General features: G+C 41.3%; 1 protein-coding gene across 5 annotated transcripts in view; it reads right to left on the bottom strand.

The window, feature by feature from the left end:
* Window positions 1-20,651, bottom strand: part of mrm2 (mitochondrial rRNA methyltransferase 2) — a 952,456-nt gene that overhangs the window by 436,990 nt on the left and 494,815 nt on the right. For all 5 annotated transcript variants that reach the window (XM_078240222.1, XM_078240223.1, XM_078240224.1 and 2 more), the window contains one exon: window positions 13,386-13,590. In XM_078240222.1, the coding sequence (XP_078096348.1) occupies window positions 13,386-13,590 (205 nt within the window). The remainder of the gene's footprint in view (window positions 1-13,385; window positions 13,591-20,651) is intronic.

The raw sequence follows: 20,651 nt of genomic DNA on the forward strand, positions 1-20,651 counted from the left end.
AGAGGCATTCAGGTAAAAAGCAGTGGTGGTGACTATTTACATCTGACACACCACACAATCTCTGTTTTTTTGCCATATGGCTTTTTCTCCCCAAAGAAATCAGAGTGCCAAATTAAACTAATCAAATTATTAATGAATACACCCTAAGCCACAAAGTATTTACAGGACATACATGAAGTTTCATCATTTCCTTTGGGTATTAATGACCAAAACTGAACACAAGGCACAGTCTGACCAGGGCACTATGCCACAATAAATTTGCCCAACAATATAATTACGTATTCTGTTCATTTTGCTTATTGCTGGCCAACATTGATTTAGCATGATTAGTGCTGAATTTGCTATTACCCCATGATCACTTCCAACATCACCTTTCCTTATTATTAAACTTGAGATATCTGGGTTTTTTTCCATTCTGTTACCTCATATCATTTACACATAATGTCATCTTCAACAGATTTCCCCACTTGCAGATTTCATCTACCTCCTTTTTTTTTTAGATCCCTCGCACTTCTCGATTCAATTACATAGAACAGTACAGGCCCTTCGGCCCTCGATGTTGTGCCGAGCTTTGTCCGAAACCAAGATCAAGCTATCCCACTCCCTATCATTCTGGTGTGCTCCATCTGCCTATCCAATAACCGCTTGAAAGTTCCTAAAGTGTCCGACTCCACTATCACAGCAGGCAGTCCATTCCACACCCCAACCATTCACTGAGTAAAGAACCTACCTCGGACATCCCTCCTATATCTCCCACCATGAACCTTATAGTTATGCCCCCTAGTAACAGCTACATCCACCCGAGGAAATAATCTCTGAACGTCCACTCTATCTATCCCCCTCATCATCTTATAAACCTCTATTAAGTCGCCTCTCATCCTCCTCCGCTCTAAAGAGAAAAGCTCTAGCTCCCTCAGCCTTTCCTCATAAGACCTACCCTCCAAACCAGGCAGCATCCAGGTAAATCTCCTCTGCACTCTCTCCAATGCTTCCACATCCTTTTTATAGTGAGGTGACCAGAACTGCACACAATACTTCAAATGTGGTCTCACCAAGGTCCTGTACAGTTGCAGCATAACCCCACGGCTCTTAAACTCAAACCCCCTGTTAATAAACGCCAACACACTATAGGCCTTCTTCACGGCTCTATCCACTTGAGTGGCAACCTTCAGAGATCTGTGGATATGAACCCCAAGATCTCTCTGTTCTTCCACATTCCTCAGAACGCTGCAATCCGCATTCAAATTTGTCCTACCAAAATGAATCACCTCGCACTTATCAGGGTTAAACTCCATCTGCCATTTTTCGGCCCTGCTCTGCATCTTATCAATGTCTCTTTGCAGCCTACAACAGCCCTCCACCTCATCCACTACTCCACCAATCTTGGTGTCATCAGCAAATTTACTGACCCACCCTTCAGCCCCCTCCTTCAAGTCATTGATAAAAATCACAAATAACAGAGGACCCAGCACTGATCCCTGTGGTACACCGCTGGTAACTGGTCTCCAGTCTGAAAATTTTCCATCCACCACCACCCTCTGTCTTCTATGAGATAACCAGTTACTTATCCAATCAGCCAAATTCCCCTCTATCCCACACCTTCTTACTTTCTTCATGAGTCGACCATGGGGAACCTTATCAAACGCCTTACTAAAATCCATGTATACGACATCAACTGCCTTACCTTCATCTACACACTTAGTTACCTCCTCAAAGAATTCAATCAAATTTGTTAGGCAAGACTTACCCTTCACGAATCCGAGTTGACTATCCCGGATTAAGCTGCATCTTTCCAAATGGTCATAAATCCTGTCCGTCAGGACCTTTTCCATTAACTTACCGACCACCGAAGTAAGACTAACCGGCCTATAATTACCAGGGTCATTCCTATGTCCTTTCTTGAACAGAGGAACAACATTCGCCACTCTCCAGTCCTCTGGCACTATCCCCGTGTAACAGCACCAGGTTAAAGTCCAACAGGTTTATTTGGTAGCAAAAGCCTCAAGCTTTCGGAGCCTTAAGCTCCTTCTTCAGGTGAGTGGGAATTCTCACCTGAAGAAGGAGCTTAAGGCTCCGAAAGCTTGTGGCTTTTGCTACCAAATAAACCTGTTGGACTTTAACCTGGTGTTAAGCTTCTTACTGTGTTTACCCCAGTCCAACGCCGGCATCTCCACATCATGACTATCCCTGTGGACAGCGAGGACACAAAGATCAATCATCATTTGCCTTCCAAAGAATCCTAGGATATATCCCATCTGGCCCAGGGGACATATTGACCCTCAGGTTTTTCAAAATTGCTAATACATCTTCCCTCAGAACATCCACCTCCTCCAGCCTATCAGCCTGTATCCCACTCTCATCCTCAAAAACATGGCCTCTCTCCTTGGTAAACACTGAAGAAAAGTATTCATTCATCGCCTCTCCTATCTCTTCTGACTCCATGCACAAGTTCCCACTACTATCCTTGACCGGCCCCAACCTCACCCTGGTCATTCTTTTATTCCTCACGTAAGAGTAAAAAGCCTTGGGGTTTTCCTTGATCCGACCCGCCAAGGACCCCTCCTAGCTCTCCTAAGCCCTTTTTTTTAGCTCATTCCTTGCTACCTTGTAACCCTCAAGCGACCCAACTGAACGTTGTTTTCTCATCCTTGCATATGCTTCCTTTTTCCTCTTGACAAGACATTCAACTTCTTTTGTGAACCATGTTCCCATGTTTAGTGCTATCTGGGAATTTGACAAATTTTCACAGGGTTTCAGAATTCATAGATCTTCACAGAACCCTACAGTACAGGAGGCCATTCGGCTCATCGAGTCTGTACTGACCACAATCCCACCCAGGCCCTATTCCCGTAACCCCACATATTTACCCTGCTAATCCCCCGACACTAGGGTCAATTTAGCATGACAATCCACCTAACCATCATTTTTTAATTGTGGGAGGAAACCGGAGCACCCGGAGGAAACCCACGCAGACACGGGGAGAAAGTGCAAACTCCACACAGATAGTGACCGAGGCCGGAATGGAACCTGTGTCCCTGGCGCTGAGGCAGCAGTGCTAACCACTGTGCCACCATTCCATCCATTCAAGTGATTAATGTAGATTACAAACAATAGGGTTCCCAGGACTGAACCCAGCCGTACTCATCTCTCAAATCCCATCAATCAGTTAACTGTTAAGTAGCAGATAAATACTAACCATATCTGGAAGAACTTGGTAAATGAATCAATGGGTACAACTTTGACATAACTTGGGATCAAGTTAACTGGTTGAACTTTTGGTTGTAGTGTATGTTGAGGCCCATGAGGGTAAAGAGCAAACTGGTCACTGTAAACTGGAACTTGCCTGCTCAACTCCAGAAAACCCTAAAAATCAAAGTCCTGATGGAGAGGAAGTGAACTGGAAAATTATCAGTGGTCTGTGCTGATAAATTGCATGGTTTTGGCTGGTTAAATTTAAGCGCACACTTCAGATTTCTCCAAACGTTTCTAAACTCTGTGGGCTTAAATACGTTGGGTAAAATGTGCACATTCAATATTGGGCAAACAGAATCTTTATTGGAGTTCTTGGTTTGGAACTTCCTAAGCATGATCAGTGACTGTGCAAGTCCAACAACAGTTTAACCAAACAAGAGGCAGTTCAATAAATAAAAAACTATTTCTCCTGCTCAAGTCAGAAACTTATATCACCTGGATATCAATGGGAGATGGGAAAACCTAGACAAAAGGAAACAAAATGCACCACTGGCAAAAAATTTCTAATGACAAACAACCCATACATCAATAAGTTGCAAAAGTCTTGCAACAAAAAGTGGGGGGAGGGGGGAAAGGGTTGATGACAAATTGATATTCATTAGATTTATAGTTACTATACATTTATCAAACCTAGAAAACCATTTTTGCTTCCAAGTTTCTTAACAGAAGCAATATTCAAATAGCCAATTTACTGCAGGAGAGAGCAATTTGATGACACATTTCTTCCCTTCAAATAATATTTAGAAGTCAATTGTAGCTTGAAAAGGTGTAATATTGTCATAAGGTCTGATGCATAATGTGCAACTTGACACAGGTTTATGATGTGGGATGGAAATTATACGGTAATGCAAACAATACATTGTTGCTTGCAACCCAGTGTGTAAACAAAAAACCTCTCTTTTACTGGGATACTTAAACACAAGTATTATCCATTATTCTGTATGTTTGTATAAAGTATGGAACATTTACTAATAATAGGAACCTTCAATAAAAATATATATAGCTGATAAAACTGAATAATAACGCACTTTATCATTCCGGGGCTTGATATTTTTGTAACAGATTTTGTAACACGCTACATCCTGAAATTGAACCAGTGTCTATACCATAAAATCCCTACAGTGCAGAAAGAGGCTATTTGGCCCATCAAGTCTGCACTGACTTTACAGCATGTTAGCACAAATGCAGCAGTGGAAATGCTAAATTTCCCTCTGAAAATATATTAATGGAATCTTGTCATCTTTATCTGGGAACTGGAAATTTAAAAGCTGAGTGAGAAAATTTCAGTGTCAGGGGTTCTATGCCCTCATGGCTTAGATATCCCACAATAATTAAAACAAAATCAATCCAAACTGATAATAGAAATTGTTTTATGGCCCCCTCTAGCTTTATTGAGATTCATCATTTCAAGTTGAAATAATGATTACATAACATCAGTTTCGACAGCACTTCCACTGAACCAACAGGGATTGACATTCTTTTTATTGTAGGAAACCAATTCAAAATGGTTAAGTTACTCAAATGAAATCTATTTCTTTGCATTAGTGTTTGCATTTGAAATGCAGTTTTTATTAAACATGGTTCTTTAGCTTCTTTTTATTGCCTGAGTGCACAATAGTCCATGATGGTAATTGTATCAGACTGTACCCATCAGATCAGACTATGCGCATCAGATCAAAGCTGAGTGGTAAACACTATCTCTTGACCAATCTCTCGTGACTTTAGATTTAAATGACACACATGCATGAGTACACACGTAGAATATGCAGAGAAAATTTAGGGCTGCAAGAGTTAATCTTTCTCATTTTTAGAAAGAAAATCATTCACATCTTTCTCATTTACACAGCGTGCTTGAGCAATCTATCCATGACAGAATGATGTGGAAAGACTCATTTACTTCAGATCTCTACCAGACAAGGCAGAGTCTCTCAGTGCCAAGTGAATATGTTGCTGTTTCCAGTCATATAACTTCCACATTTATTCAGGCCAATGGTTTTCATACTTTCTACACATTGCCTGATTTACTGTGGAAACCACCCATGTTCTTTGTGAAAAGTTGCAGATGGAAAACGTATAAATAGAACTAACCCTCTAACTCAAAATTTATTTGATGCATTTCCACTGTTAGTGATAAAGCAACACAGATCCAGCAACTGATTTAAACTGCTGTCTTGTTATTGCATATTTTTGCTTTGTGCAGCAGTTCTGTATAACTATACTGCTTTCTGCTCTTCAGTTTCCACATGTCTTAGTTCATTCATTTATTAAGAGTCTAAGAAAACAAATTAAAAATTGTTGGGGTGAGGGAATAAAAATGACAACAGTTGAGGTTGTAATATAATTGCATAGTCAGGTTTAAGAATTAATAATTGATAAGAAAATAATACAAAAATTGCTACAGAAAGGGTTACAGTGCAAGAGAAAACCAGCTTCCTCTCTGTTACAAAGGTCAAGACCTTTGTACAGCTTTCAAGAACTGTGTAAGCAATAGCAAGTTTTGGAGTCAGACAGTAAAACAGTGTTAGAGATAGAGGGTAGACATATCAAGATATGCCAGGTTCCTCAGCAATGGGGACAAGGTTAAATGTGACGAGCTCAAGATGTGCCTGTTTTGGTCAAAAGTTTATATGTATTGTTAGATCAAATAATGACTGTGTACATGTGAAGCATGATATAAATATATGCAATTTTCATGTAAACATCAGAGTCAGCTCCAGAAACCTCTCCAAAGTAGTTAACATCACCGAATCGTCTTGAAGGCTGCTGTGTGTGAGTGCGCGCGTGCACGCGCGCGCATGCATGTGCGTCATTGCTTCGATATCCAGTACTTTGTATTTTTAATGTCTCTTCCTTAGACTGTTACAAGTCCCGGTGGTTATTGCATTATAGGAAATGTCTCTCTCTTCTATCTCAGTTCACATTGCAAACAGTTACAGTGAGTTAAATGTTGAAAAATCGTATTTTCAAAAATAAACAGTGCACAGCTTCATAACAACATGTCCAAAAAAAGAGAAAATGAAGAGTGGAAAACGAGGGCAAAGAAATCTGTAAATAAACTGGTCAGAACACATCTGCAGTAACCAATTTCTGCTTTTTTTCAGAAACTGTATTGCTAGAATTTTCTGCTTTGGAGTTAGTAATAAATACCACCGTGTCAGCCAATGAATTAGATGTGTGGCATGACAAAGTAGACTTACAGAAATCTATTTTACAGGAAACAGAGCCGATTCACTCAGCAAAAGCAAACTAATTGAACAGAATCAGTTTACACTACACTAAGAAAACAAAACTACAGTAGTCTCCTAATAAAAGGAGGCATATTTCTCAAACATAAAGCAGTAAATGTAGGATAGCTACACAATGGAAATTATTTGCAGTCTTCAGGTATGATAGAAGAATCATTTCCATTCTGGTTGAGACTTCGATGTCACTATATGCAGGGTCTATGTCCTTGTTATTCATTCGTAAGATGTCAGGATCACTGTTCAGGGCAGTATTTAATGCCGATTTGCAATTGTCCTTGATAAGGTGGGAAAGAGCTGCCTTCTTAAACCAGTCAATGTGGTGCAAGTAGACTACAGTACTGTTAGAGATGGAGATCCAGGTTTTGGCACAATAACAGTTAAGTGATGACAATATAATTCCAAATTATATTGGAATTATAATTCCAATATCATGGGTGACTTGGAGGGGAGATTGAAAATGGTGGTGCTCCAATGCTTCTGCTGCCCATGTTCTTCTAGGTGGTGAGGTCACAGGTTTATAAAGGAGGTTTGACAAGTTGCAGCAGTGCATCTTCTAGATGGTACACACTGCTGCCACTGCAGTGGAAGGAGCAAATGTTAGTAGAAGCAGTGATGGATGGGGAGCTAGGCTGCTTTGTCTTGGATGGTGTTGAGCTTTATGAGTGCTGTTGAAGCTGCACTCATCTAAGCAAGTAGAGAATATTCCAGTGACTCTTAACTTGTGCCTTATATCTATTGGACAGGCTTTGGGGAGAAAGGAAATGAGTTACTTCCTGCAGAATACCCAGCCTCATCCTGATCTTGTAGTCACACTATTTATATGGCTGGTCCAGTTAAATTTCTGCTCAATGGTAACCCATCAGGAGGTCAATGGTAAAGATGGATCATTGTCTGACACTAGCATAGCACAAATGTTACATGTCACGTACCAATCCAAGATTCAATGGCAGGGGCGGGAGGAGGGGGGACCTCCAGGAGCTGTTGGCTAATCAGATAGCCAGTGGTTCTCCAATTCCAGCCCAGCAGCACCATTGGGAGGAGTTCAAGTTAAATGCAGTGTTCTCACCGATGCTCCAGTCCCCTCCCCTCCCCGTCCCCAACCCAGCTGCCCCTCTACCCAGCAATACTCCAGCAACTCCTCCTCATCCCCAAAACAGCATCTAACCCTCTTCCCTGGAGGGGCGGCTATGGTTTCTCCTTGGTAGGTGCTACTTTTTACCACACAGTTGGGGATAGGGGTGCTGCCACCCCGAGGATCATAGCTTAATTCCTGTGAGTTCAGACCCCAACGGGTCAGGGATTACAGTCTATTCCATCATCAGATGCTTAGGGAGAGCTGGGATCCCGAATGTGCTGAACCACAGGCAGTGCAAAGCACCAACTGCTGTCAAGGGTGAAATGTGATTGAGGCCAAAGCTGGCTGGAGTCTCCCTCCTTCCATGGCTGGAGCCTGAACCCCAAGGCTGAACCGACATCTGCGACTGGGTCAGGAACCAGTCCTTCCATTCCAGTGTCGGTGATTCTTGCAGTGGAGGCAGCACCAGGTCAATGGCCCAGTGCAAGGAGGAGCTCTGAAGGCTTCACATAGGAGCAGCAGCTACTGAGTTATGGTCTCTGCATCTCCCAATCAAAGGAAACAAGTCAGACTGGCTACAGATTAAGGAGCGAAGAGTCTGAGTGATGGCTTTCCCCAGGCCAGAAAAAAAACTAAAAGGGTGCAATACCGTTATCCAAATGTCGTAGTTCCACAAAACAGCAGAAATTCCTCATGCTTGCATGACTTCAGCAAAAACCCCTCGTCACCCAGAACTCTCCAGTTGGCTGAACAGTTGAGGCACCTGTGTCTGCCTCAGTATGGATGTGTCATGGCAACTACCTGTGAACCTCACAAACACTTGCTGGATTTGTTCATTGTGGTCATTTATCAATTGCATGTTGAAGGAGTAGAAACCTTCCCTATTTATAAACTGCTGGCTGATCTGACAAAGCCTTGGTGGCTGTACCAGAAAAAACCCTATCATGAAGGCAAAGTTGATGGCCTCCTGAGCCTGAATGGCTGCATTCTTTTCAAACTTGATGCAGTTTGATGCCTTCGCACACAATCATCTGGGTGATGCAGATATGGACAGCAGACCGAGAGATCCTGCAGATTTCAGCATCTGGTCCTGGAATGATCATCAAACGCAAAAACAAATACCGTGCCATGGGCAATGGGTGCCCATCCACTCCTCCTCCAAAAGGGCACCGAGGTCTGCAGCCACACAGTGAAAGCCAAATCCTTTGGAGGCAGTGCTGCTCATAGCAGTCCACATAGCTGTGCTTTGGAGCCTGTGCCAAAGGTAGCACCTTCTTCTTTGTTCTGGCCTATAGCCAACCATTCTGCAATGTTCAGTTGCCAGTGGGTGAATTACATGCTGCGACTGCTGCTTCTTTTTCAGCTGCTGGCCCTGTCCTTGTGGTTACTGAGCTGGCAACACCACAGTTACTCCTCAGTGGTCTACCTGACCTCAGAATTGGTGGACCCTATATCCCTTCGCAGCTTTAATGACAAAGGCTTCAAGCTGTACTGAGTTGTGAATTTATGCTACATGAACTACCAGCAATATCTTCACCGCTAACACAATCAATTACTGCAGTCTCAATGAGCTATTTCGACCACGGCAGGCGTCTGCCTCTGCCGATGGCTGACCTCAAGCTCAGTGCTTGCCCCCTGTTTACTTCTGAGTGCATGTCAGTTGCAGGCCTCAATGCCTTCCTGCTGGGCACTTGCCCCCTCCAAGCTATTCATTTCCAAATGCTGTGTGCACTGCTGGTAAAAAGCCTTAAATGGCTCTTTAAAACTTGGAATTTGCTTCCCGTCTCACCTGTGCAGGTGAGCAAAACACACAAACCTGTCCCTGGGAAAAATGGGAGGAGACAGGAAGACATCGGGACACTGGCACACCGTCTTTTTTCTCCAATTTCCTAGGCCTTCAACAGCTGAGAGAAATTCTGCACCTTGTGTCCAAAGTGGTAAGCGCCAAGGTACCTGCTATGCTTAGAATGCCATAAATTAATATCCACCTACTCTTATAAGTCAGTGGCTTTTAAGTTCATAATGTCACATTTTAAAACCAAAAAGATCAGCAGTCAGCTTGACTCAGTGGTGGCACTCCTGCCCAAATCAGGCAATTATGAGTTTGAGGCACATACCAAGGACTTACAAACTAAGAAAATGTTGCATTGCTCGGAGTGACACCTTTGGAATGAGATACTGAGCTGAAGTCCAGTTTGGCTAATGAGGTGAATGTTAAAGCTGAAATGGGTAGATTGTATCATCGGTGTTCTGGGGGGATGGCATCAAATGGGGTGAAACTAGCTTGTTTTTGGCATCATGCACTCTCTATCATCCTTAATAAGGTAAACAAGAAAACAATCATTCAAATCATATTTTGGTCCATATATTCTGAAGGGCATTCAAAATTAGTTCTATCACACTATTCTGAAATGTTAAAATGTCTAAACCAACAGACCGACAGGTTTATTAACCAAGGTCTGAAAAACAGACAACCAACACTACCCTGGTAGAAAATAATTACTATAAGAACTGAACAATTAAAAAAATTGATCAAAAACAAAGTAACTGCCTTAAATCCTGACAATTTTCTAAATCCTAAATAATGCACATTATGTAGTTTCCATGAATTGTTTCCGTGCAGCTCGTTAAACAATTTTGCATCTTTTGTTCAGCACTCTAAGCTGTTTACTATAATTACGTAAATCTGCTTGCTTTAACCTGCATTGTTGTTTTACAAGGTAGATTTGAAACACCATGTTGCAGTGCTGATTAACTCTATTTCAATGCAGCTTATTAAAAACAATCATAAGATGCAAGCTCTTTCCAGAGGATTTTCCTGTTAATCAGTATAAAGCTTCAGGATGAGCAACTAATTGTTTATTTCTTTAAAAAATTCATACACATAAATTTGCTATGCAAACCATTATACTGAATGGTGCTGATAACACTCACTGGCATCTCCATTACCACAACAATAGTACAATTTGATAACAAACATTCAGGTGTCAAGTCATCTCGTCCCATTTGCACAGCTCTGATCCTGAATGAATGCAATCATCTTGTAGGAGAATGCCACAACTTAACTGAATAATTTGGGGGTATATGATGGGGACTGAGTTTCAATATATTAAATGTTTTCTCCCATTTCGCTGATATAGGCCTCCTGGGTTAGACCGTAGTGCCCAAATAGCAACGCAAAAATTTACTCCCGAGATCTCTTACATTGTTGTTCCACATCTACAACAATCGTTCTGCCAGAGCAGTCCAGTGTGATTGTTTCTCCAGACAGGAAAACACCTCATTCTAATATGGCAACTAAGATTGAGAAATGAGGACTGAGTTGAGGGGGAACTTCTTCATACAAAGGGTTGTGAATCAGTGGGATTCCCTGCTTAGTGAAGCAGTTGAGGCTACTTCATTGAATGTTTTTAAGGCAAGAATAGATACATTTTTGGACAGTAAAGAAATTAAGGGTTATGGTGAGCGAGTGGGTAAGTGGAGCTGAAAAGATCAGCCATGATTTTATTGAATGGTGGAGCAGGCTTGAGGGGCCAGATGACTTACTCCTGCTCCTCGTTCTTATGTTCTTATGTTATGAGTGCGCAAATTGTTGGAAGGTAGCGATACACGTTGAAAAACAATTTTAAAAAAGGCATAAGGGATCCTCACAAACATTGGTTCAGCGTCAGCTGGAGTATTATGTCCAATTTTGGGCACTGTACTTTAGGAAGGATATGAAGACATTGGAAAACGTGCAGAAAAGATTGATTAGAATAGTTCCCGGGATGAGGGATTTCTGTTCGGAGAAGCTGGCATTGTTTTCTTTAAAGAAGAAAAGATTGAGATGGGGATTTGATAGAGGTGTTCAAACTCATGAAGGTTAAGACAGAGTAGATAAAGGGAAATTGTTCCCATTGGTGGAAGGATTGAGAACCAAAGAACACAGATTTAAGATGATTGGCAAAAGAACCAAAAGCATGAGAGAAAAAAAACATAATGAGTGGTTAGGATCTGGAATCTACTGTCTGAGGGTGGTCGAGACAGATCCAACTTTTATTACAACATTCAAGTTTATCTGCTCAGAGGTCGGGAACTTAAATTCCCAACATAATTTCTGCGCATGCGCAGACTGGGAGTGGGCTGTACATGCCCAAATATGCATCTCTACATTCTTTGGGTCCAGAAAACACCTGGTCTGCCACCATTTATTGTGTAGTTTGTGTGTTCCAGAGATGTGCTGGGGAATTCATCTTGGAAGTTTCCATGTAAGGGTTTACCCAGCAATTGTCCAGAAGAAGCCTCAGTGCCAGGGTTCGGTTCACTATCTGTGTGGAATTTGCACATTCTCCCCATGTCTGCGTGGGTTTCCTCCCACAGTCTGAAAGATGTGCTGGTTAGGTGCATTAGCCATGCTAAATGCCCTCTCAGTGTACCCGAACCGGCGCCGGAGTGTGGCGACTAGGGGATTTTCACAATAGCTTCATTGCAGTGCTAATGTCAGCCTACTTGTGTCACTAATAAATAAACTTAAAACACTCATCGTTGCTTTGAAAGAGTTAGAAAGAAAAAATAATTCTAACTGCAGAGTAACTATTTTAAACACTCAGTTGGAGCTCCCATACGGTACCCCACAACCCCCACACCCCACATCACTTAGAGGACATCTCCCCAAACCCCTCCCATGGAAGTCTGAAACCCCCACCTCACTGATGTTTGAAACTCATTCTACTTGAGAAACTTACCTTCTCCCTTTCAATGACACCTTTAAATTCACTTGCTTTATGACACCTAGTGCTGTAAAAGGGGGTGTGTCATGCTTCACTCTGCTCCTTTTGCACTACATCTCTGGAGCTGTGGGCGCCCTTCGCTTCTTCAGTCTCACCTGGCCTAAGTGGGTAAAGTCAGGCAGGACAGGCACTTTCCATTTCAAGTACAGGTAAGTCGCTACAGAGTGGCAATCTGCCACTGATTGCCACTCCAAGGAAGTGACGAGCCATTGTAAATTATCTTTCTGGTCTTGTATAGTAAAGGTTATTTTTGACTGTTCAAACCTGTGGAATCCTGTCGCTAACATCACTGTGCAAGTGTCTTGAATTTTAAACTTCGTCTGTTTTAAACTAAATGTTAGTGGTGCCTATCTGGATCTCACCAATAGCTTGGGGGTCTCAGACCCCAACAAATTATAGTTTTCAAAAGAGAATTTAAGAAGCACCAGAAAAGAACATTTGCATAGATCCAGAAAAAAGGGCAGGAAATTGGGACTAGTTAAATTGTTCTTATGGAGAGCTTGTGTGAAACTGATTGGCCAAATGGCCATCTCCTGTGCTGTAACCATTACAAGACAAAATTTGAACTGCATAAGGAGACATTTGGAAGGGGTAAGTTTTAACGAACATTATAGAGGAAAGAGAGGTGGAAAGGCAGAGAGGCATCAACATCAAAATTGCAGAGAGTCAGGCCTCGGCAGCTTAAAGCATAAGTGCCAATGGTGAAGGAAAAGAACTATTGGGATGCACAAGAGGCCAGAATTGAAGGTACACAAGTGATCTCAGTAAACAATAGGGCTGGAGGAAGTTACAGGGAAAGATTAGGCCATGGAGGAATCTGAACAAAGAATGAGAATTTTAAATCACAGCTTTGCTGGACTGAGAGCCAACGTAGGATGAAGAGAACTTGCACGAGTTAGGATACGGAGAGTGATTTTTGGATCAGCTCAAACTTACTGAGGTTAGCCAGCAGAGCACTGGAAGAGCCAAGACTAGTGTTAACAAAAGCATAAAGATGGTTTCAGCAGCAGATCAGCTGACACTTGCACTCAAGTCAGAACATACCTGCAATTTCCTGAGATGGCGGCAGATTGGTTCGGGACCCCACTTGTTCAGGAACTGATCCTCCTTCCAGAATCCGCACCCGTTCTCGGAGGTGTTCGCATTCTTCCTTTAGACTCTTCTCCTCTACGAGGCGATGCTCCTTTGCCAGACTCGAGGGGTTCATACTCAAGTGAAGCACTTTTGTTTTGGTCGGATCATAATCGCCCTGAAAGGCAATAAATCTCCTAATTATTATTACAAGGATGAGAATCCCAAGTCTGGCACTAAAGCACAAATAAATTGTTTTTCAAATGCAGGTAGTATCTGAAATTAAACACCAACAGTACAAGGGTCAGAGCTACATTTCATCCATTAACAAAGCTAACCTCTCATACTGAATCTTATTGTTGCTGTTTCATCCTTTGAGTGATTAGATCAAGGACAGTTGCAAAAACATTGTTTTAATCCACTTGTTAGGCCCTCAATGGATAATCATTTAATTAAAACATAATAGGTCACATAATATACACATCAACACACCAAAGGATTCAAAAAGCCATCTCTAATATAAAACCAGAGATAACTGCATGTAAATTTACTGATCCACTGGTATTACAAGGATGATGTGGAGATGCCAGCATTGGACTGGGATAAACACAGTAAGAAGTCTCACACCACCAGGTTAAAGTCCAACAGGTTTATTCGGTAGCAAAAGCCACTAGCTTTCGGAGTGCTGCTCCTTCAGTATTGAAGTATTCAGTATTCAGTATTGAAGGAGCAGCGCTTCGAAAGCTAGTGGCTTTTGCTACCAAATAAACCTGTTGGACTTTAACCTGGTGTTGTGAGACTTCTTACTGTGTTACCAAGGATGGCCAGGACAGTCTGCTAAGACTGCATATCACAGTCACACCAAAGGAAACAGGCTACAAGAAGGTTTTTCTCATGGCAAAATTATACAGAGGTCTTTTGTTCTGAAATTCACTTCCTTAAGCCACACAATTTCTCTTCCTTAAAAGCCATCTTTCTGCTTAAGCTTTGGATTAGCTCTCCAAATACCTCCTTTTGCATCCATTTTGTCCAAATGTGCTCCTCTGAGGTGGCTTAGGATTTTTATAAGTGTCATATAAGTATAAGATGTTGATGCAATTCTATGAATGTTCCTTCTTCCTTCAGCCACTGGTAAAATCCTGACCCATACCTTCAAAATTTTAAATCAAACAATCCTTTATTTGCTTCTCTTTTAATGAAAAAACCTGAATTTCTTTGTATCTATAATTCCTCGTACTCGACAGAATACTACTGCGCAGAGCATTGTGTTATCCTGACACTGAAATCTGCTATTAAAAAGAAAACAAATATGTATCAGAGGATTAGAACATTTCTATTACCACTTCAACATATTTTAGGGCGGTGCATGTTGACAGACCGATTATAGTGTTGGCATTATTTATAGCTACGTAGTTTAGATATATAAGATAATAGATGGCTGGCAGCAACTTACAAGGCAGTAATTCAACTGAACGGGTTGGATGACGTCAAACTGTAAAAGCTAGGCTTCAGTAATTTATGAGTGTCAACAGAGTCAGAAGATTGAGTTACTGGTTCAACTCAATGCCTGGCATTCGCTATTCTTTTATTGTGTAACCTAAATTTACAAAAGATTATGTTAATTTTTGAGTTACCACTGCACTGTGGCTGTGGGGTGTGCAGGGGAGACATCATGTTTGAAGTGAAAGCAGAATAAATAGGACACTGACAGCAAATCTGACAGCCCGTGCATCTCAAGTCTGTGACATCCAATACTGCAGTATTTTAAAACCCCAGTAAAGGGAGGTAGTGGGGGGAGGGGTTATTGGCTAAGCAACAGATTTCTTGGAAATACACAACACACAATATCTAAATATATTTTAAAACACACTTTGCTACTTACAACTTTTGAAAATAGTTTAGTTTGGTCAAGGTATGTTTCAAGTTATTGTACCTGGGAGCATTATAAATTAGATTAAAATATTAATACTTTGATGTAAAGGTCATAGGAGTAAAAAAAAACTCACTGGTGCACAAAATTACTGGTCTTTTTACACTGTCAATAAAAATAAGGTACTTCTGTTATCAACCATATTTGAGGCATCACATTTGGCATGACTATGGAGAGGTGAAACTCTTAACAATACCAGATATCCACGTGGTCAAGTGGACAGTGTCAATGAGGGGGCTCAAAATTAAATCACTTTTACAGCAATTTCAATTAAGTTCAGGATTTCAATTTCACACTGAGAACCTGAATAAATAAGTGTCCATCTAATTTAAGTGGTTACCCTAATAAAATATCCAGATGGTTATACAAAATAATACCCCAAGAAAACAGGTTACAAAGAAATACTCTTGCATTTCAGAGGAAGTTTTTGAACCAGATGTCCCAAAGGTGTGGACTCTGAAAGATATTAAGGGTGCTATTTGATGGGCTAAACAGATATGCCATTTTTGCAACATGCCTGCAAGGCCAATTCTTACAAACTGGCTTCCCCATGTAGCACTCAACTTCAGGGGATTGGTTGGAGTTAACCTGAAGAAGTAGCTTCCTTTTTGCGGAAATACAAAGATCATTCTGGCAGAATCTGACAGGTATGAATGAAGCTATCCAAGGGATAACATTTAATTTCTTATAAATGTTAGCAAAATGAAATAAATGTAAAACAACTCCACAATGCTCCAAATTTCTTCAGAGCTTATGAATTATTTTTGAATTGTAGTCATTATATGCAGGAAATATGAATTTAGATTGAATGCATGTTGCAACTTTTACCTATCTATTTTTTTAAAATTCAAAGTCAGAAGTTGACCAGGTTTCCTCCTTTAAAAAAGTTACAAAATAATCAACATCCTTTTGAAACAACCAGATGCTGATCACATCAGGGTTAAAACGGATGCATTACTCAGGCCAACTTCGTGAAGGAGCATAACTATCATTGCTAAGGAGATACAATCATTAGCCAGCGGGACTTTACATACTTAACAATTCAACTGGGTATGTTAATATGGGTTCTGTCCAAACCAAGACACTTCAATGATATCAACACTCACCATCTAAAAGCAGATATTCAATATTGAACATAAGAAATGTTGAAATTAATCTGAAGTATTTACTAGATTTTGAAGGAATACGAATGAAAATCTTCCCAAATAAATGAGCAGCCAAGTAAAATCTCTGGGAACATGGCCAGTATTCATTTTTTTAAGCATCACAGACTGTGCCAAGATATGCATCCATGAGCAGGAAAGATGCAGATTGATGTTAGCAAAATGACAGCCATTTGTTGAGAGATCTGCTGCATACATCAAAGGATGAGCTCTCTCCTGGCTTTGAGACTTGACATGTAAGCTCCATTAAGTTGCCAAATGTGAACCGTAGATTAAAGAATTTTTTTCCATGACTACCTGGGGAAAGTAGAAGTGTAATTCTTCCTTCCATTCCCCCAATCCCAGGGTAAAACAACTCTTAATTCTGAAACGAATTGACCTTTTTTTTTGCTTGACGTTGGTTAGACCCTTTGCTACAGCCACATTAGCATGAGGCAATTGCTGAACCTAAACTGTGGGTCTGAGCAAGCATGATCACCTTACATATCTGGCTATATCCGCAACACCTTGTGCATGCTTTACAAGGTGGTCTGTGCATTCCAAATAGACTGTTGACAGCTTGTAGAGCATAGTGCTTTAGGATTGTTCTACTTGTTTTGCTTGTGTAAAGAAAGGAACCCCTGATCTTGCTGAGTGAAAGGCAACCTCAAATTGAATTAGGTTGGTGGAGTGACAAGATCACCTTGTCAGCAGCTGCTAACAGCCAAACTGTTAAGCAAACTGTTGAGATTCATCAGACATCTTAGTTTTTTCCTTCTTGACTCATTTTTTTTCACCTCCGTCCCCCTCACTTGCATTTAGCTCTGCCAAATAAAAGGCCCCAGGCTAGTTAAGTTGCCACAAACAACACAATTCTTGATGCCAATGTCTTGCGTTCTGTCATTTACATTTAGGTACATTTATACATTTGGTTGCTATCAACAGCTCATCCTCTCTGAAATGCAAGTAGGGTTTTTGTATAAAACTCTGAATGTTACAAGATGACACCAAAACAGTGGGGCTCACATCATCATAAACTACAAGAAAAAAATCATCTGAATCCATCAAAACAAATTATGACCTCTGACGTATTATTTTTATGAGCAACCTGTTAGGTTTCCTCCTCGCAGTACACACTTAATGGTTTTCATGCAGTTGTCAAATAAATATTTTACAAACCTTTGGTGATGTCAATTGCAGTAGGTTATCAATCTCCATTTTGTTCCCGAATTATGAAGTTATCGGTTATCCAAGATAAAACTTGGATATATATTGCCTTATCCTCAAAATCTCAAAAATCCGAAAGCACTTCACAGCCAATTAAGTATGTTTGAAGTCATCACTGTTATCTATTAAGTACATAAGAGTGTGACTTTGATAATAGTGTGGACAACAGGGAAGTAGACCGCTGCTGGGAGCTTAAATGTCTGCATTTGGCCAGCACTGCAATCTGTCACAAAGTCATTAGGGAGTTGGTAGTAGAGGTCTCCCATTACCAAAGAAAATACTACAGAGTCATAAAATCATTTCTATTTTATAGCTTGACAACCAAGTGATGAGAACTGTCCTTGCAGTTACCTCTGTAACTTCACAGTTAATCTCAGCTTGGGTTGTGATGGCAGCAGACAAAACAATAGTGACTACAATTTGAGAAGTAATTCATTGGCTGTGAAATGCTTTGGAACATCATGACATGAAAAAAATGCAATGCATTTTTTCCCCTTTCTTTCTGCCCTTCAAATGGTAGTAACTGACATTCATGGTAGACAGTACCTCCTTCACAAACCAAAATATCTGATCTCCTGGAAAGAATGTACTGGTGACATTAATTAACCAAATATTAACTGAATAACTTGCATGAGCAACTTTTTTTTGCTTCTTAGTAATGATTTTAAAAAGACACCAAGGCCCTCACCAATTGGGTGGCACGGTAGCACAGTGGTTAGCACTGCTGCTTCACAGCTCCAGAGACCTGGGTTCGAATCCCAGCTTGGGTCGCTGTCTGTGTGGAGTTTGCACATTCTCCCTGTGTCTGCGTGGGTTTCCTCCGGGTGCTCCGGTTTCCTCCCACAGTCCAAAGATGTGTGGGCGAGGTTGATTGGCCATTCTAAATTGCCCCTTAGTGTCCTGGGATGCATAGGTTAGAAGGGTTAGTGGGTAAATATGTAAGGATATGTGGATAGGGCCTGGGTGGGATTGTGGTTGGTGCAGACTCGATGGGCCGAATGGCCTCTTTCTGCACTGTAGGATTCTATGAATACCTTTGTACCAATTTGAAAAAAGTCACGAAGAACTATTTACTTCCTGCAGTTTGGATTGGAATAAAAGGAAAAGATTAATCTTCGCCTGGGAAACTTGGAAGAGACAATGGGTGATTAAATGTTTATTTGTATTTTGGTCTCCTTAAAATGACAAGTATTCATAAAATCATGAAAACTGGCTTCAAGAAATTACTGACTTCAAAATTATAGAAGAATTGAATCAATATGCACAAACATTTGAACCTGGCAGTTTTGCAACTTCTGTTAAGAGGAAGGTTTTTTTGAGCAAACTCTACATGCAGGCATTGCTCCTGTTAAGATCCAGGCCAGACACTCCAAGGTTAGCCTTAGATCCTAAGTTTTACATTTGATTTTGGTATGGGTGAGCATAAGGTGTTTTTCACTCCAGATTCAAGCGACCCACTAAGAAGGTTTTATCAAACAAAGTTTATTTAATAACACAGTTAGATTATAACAATAAAAATTAGCATAACTTTTACCAATAACAAGACATCAACATGACAGTATAACACTCGAGAGCTAGTTATCTCTGTTGTTACAATGTAAAGCAATATCTCACAAGTATACATCCTTCTTCAGAATTAGCACAAAAACAAGTATGCTCACGTGTTGCCACATTTCCAGCTTTGTAACACCTATGGACAGAAATCCAAGCCACATGTTTGCAGAGAAGGATATATCCTCCAAACAGCACAACATCAGAGGTAAACCCAATCTCTGGCAGCTTCCAACACACCAACAGTTAAACAGCAAAAACTCCAACTCCAGAGAGGAAAAAGCCCTGTTGCTTCTCTCAGCTTCAAGCTGCTTCTGAAAATGAAATAACTGTCGCCAGGCCTATCACCTGACCTGTCAATTATCCCAAATCAAGCTCGAGTCTGCAATCCCAGCGGAAACATTAAAACCACAGAATACTGCATTAGTTCAGATTCAAATCAACATGATATCAATTATACTGCCTGAGTAACAATAAAGGACACCGGCTACAGACAACATGGTGCCGACAAAACATCCTGCTGAGAAACATAATTAAAATACATTTCTTAAAGTCACACTCCAGCTGAATGACCCTTGAGTTTGCATAAACAGGATTACATAGGATATACGGCACAAAAACATTTGGCCTAACTATTCCTCCCATATTTCCTCATCTAAGTCTATCATAATTCCCGATTCCTTTCTCCCTTTTGCAAATAGTTCACTTTCTGTTAATCGATGGGTGTCAAAAAATAAACAATTTCTCAAGAGTGCAAATGATAACAGACAATAGTTGCTTCAGCTTTCTCACCTGTTTAGAGTGTCTACAAAGCAAGTCAGTCTGGGACAATACAATATATTTTCTGCAGTTTGGGTTGGAATAAAAGGAAAAGAAAGATTAATCTTCGCCTGGGAAACGTGGAAGAGACAATGGGTGATTAAATGTCATCACTGCATGAAAACGGGAGACCTCCACCCTGGTCTTTCGGGCGAGCTTGGCTCTGTAATCTTCCGGCACTCTGTCAATTTTTTTGACAGCTGGGAGTTTTGCGCTGGTGTGGTTGTGGTGGGGGAGTAGGGGGTGCAGAGCCTAAGTTCGCCATTGAAGCTGGCTGCAGAGCGCTTGGGCGCCACTGTGCAGGGCATTCCGATTTCCAAATGAACCCGGAGGATCCCCCCCCCCCCCCCCCCCCCCCCCCCCCCCCCGGCCCTACCTCATCGTGGTGTGGCATTGCTACTCCCCACACCAATATGGGCCACCAGCATTGGGACAACAGGAGCCTCCTGATGAGTCCCTTGGTGGACTGCCGACATGCACCCCCCCCCCCCCTCACTGTCACAACCCCTCTGCAACCCACCCTGCATAGCACATCCCCCCCTTGCAACTCCCACATCATTGTGCAGAGCA

The sequence above is a fragment of the Mustelus asterias genome, chromosome 23 (genome assembly GCF_964213995.1).
Source record: "Mustelus asterias chromosome 23, sMusAst1.hap1.1, whole genome shotgun sequence".
Lineage (NCBI taxonomy): Eukaryota > Metazoa > Chordata > Chondrichthyes > Carcharhiniformes > Triakidae > Mustelus > Mustelus asterias.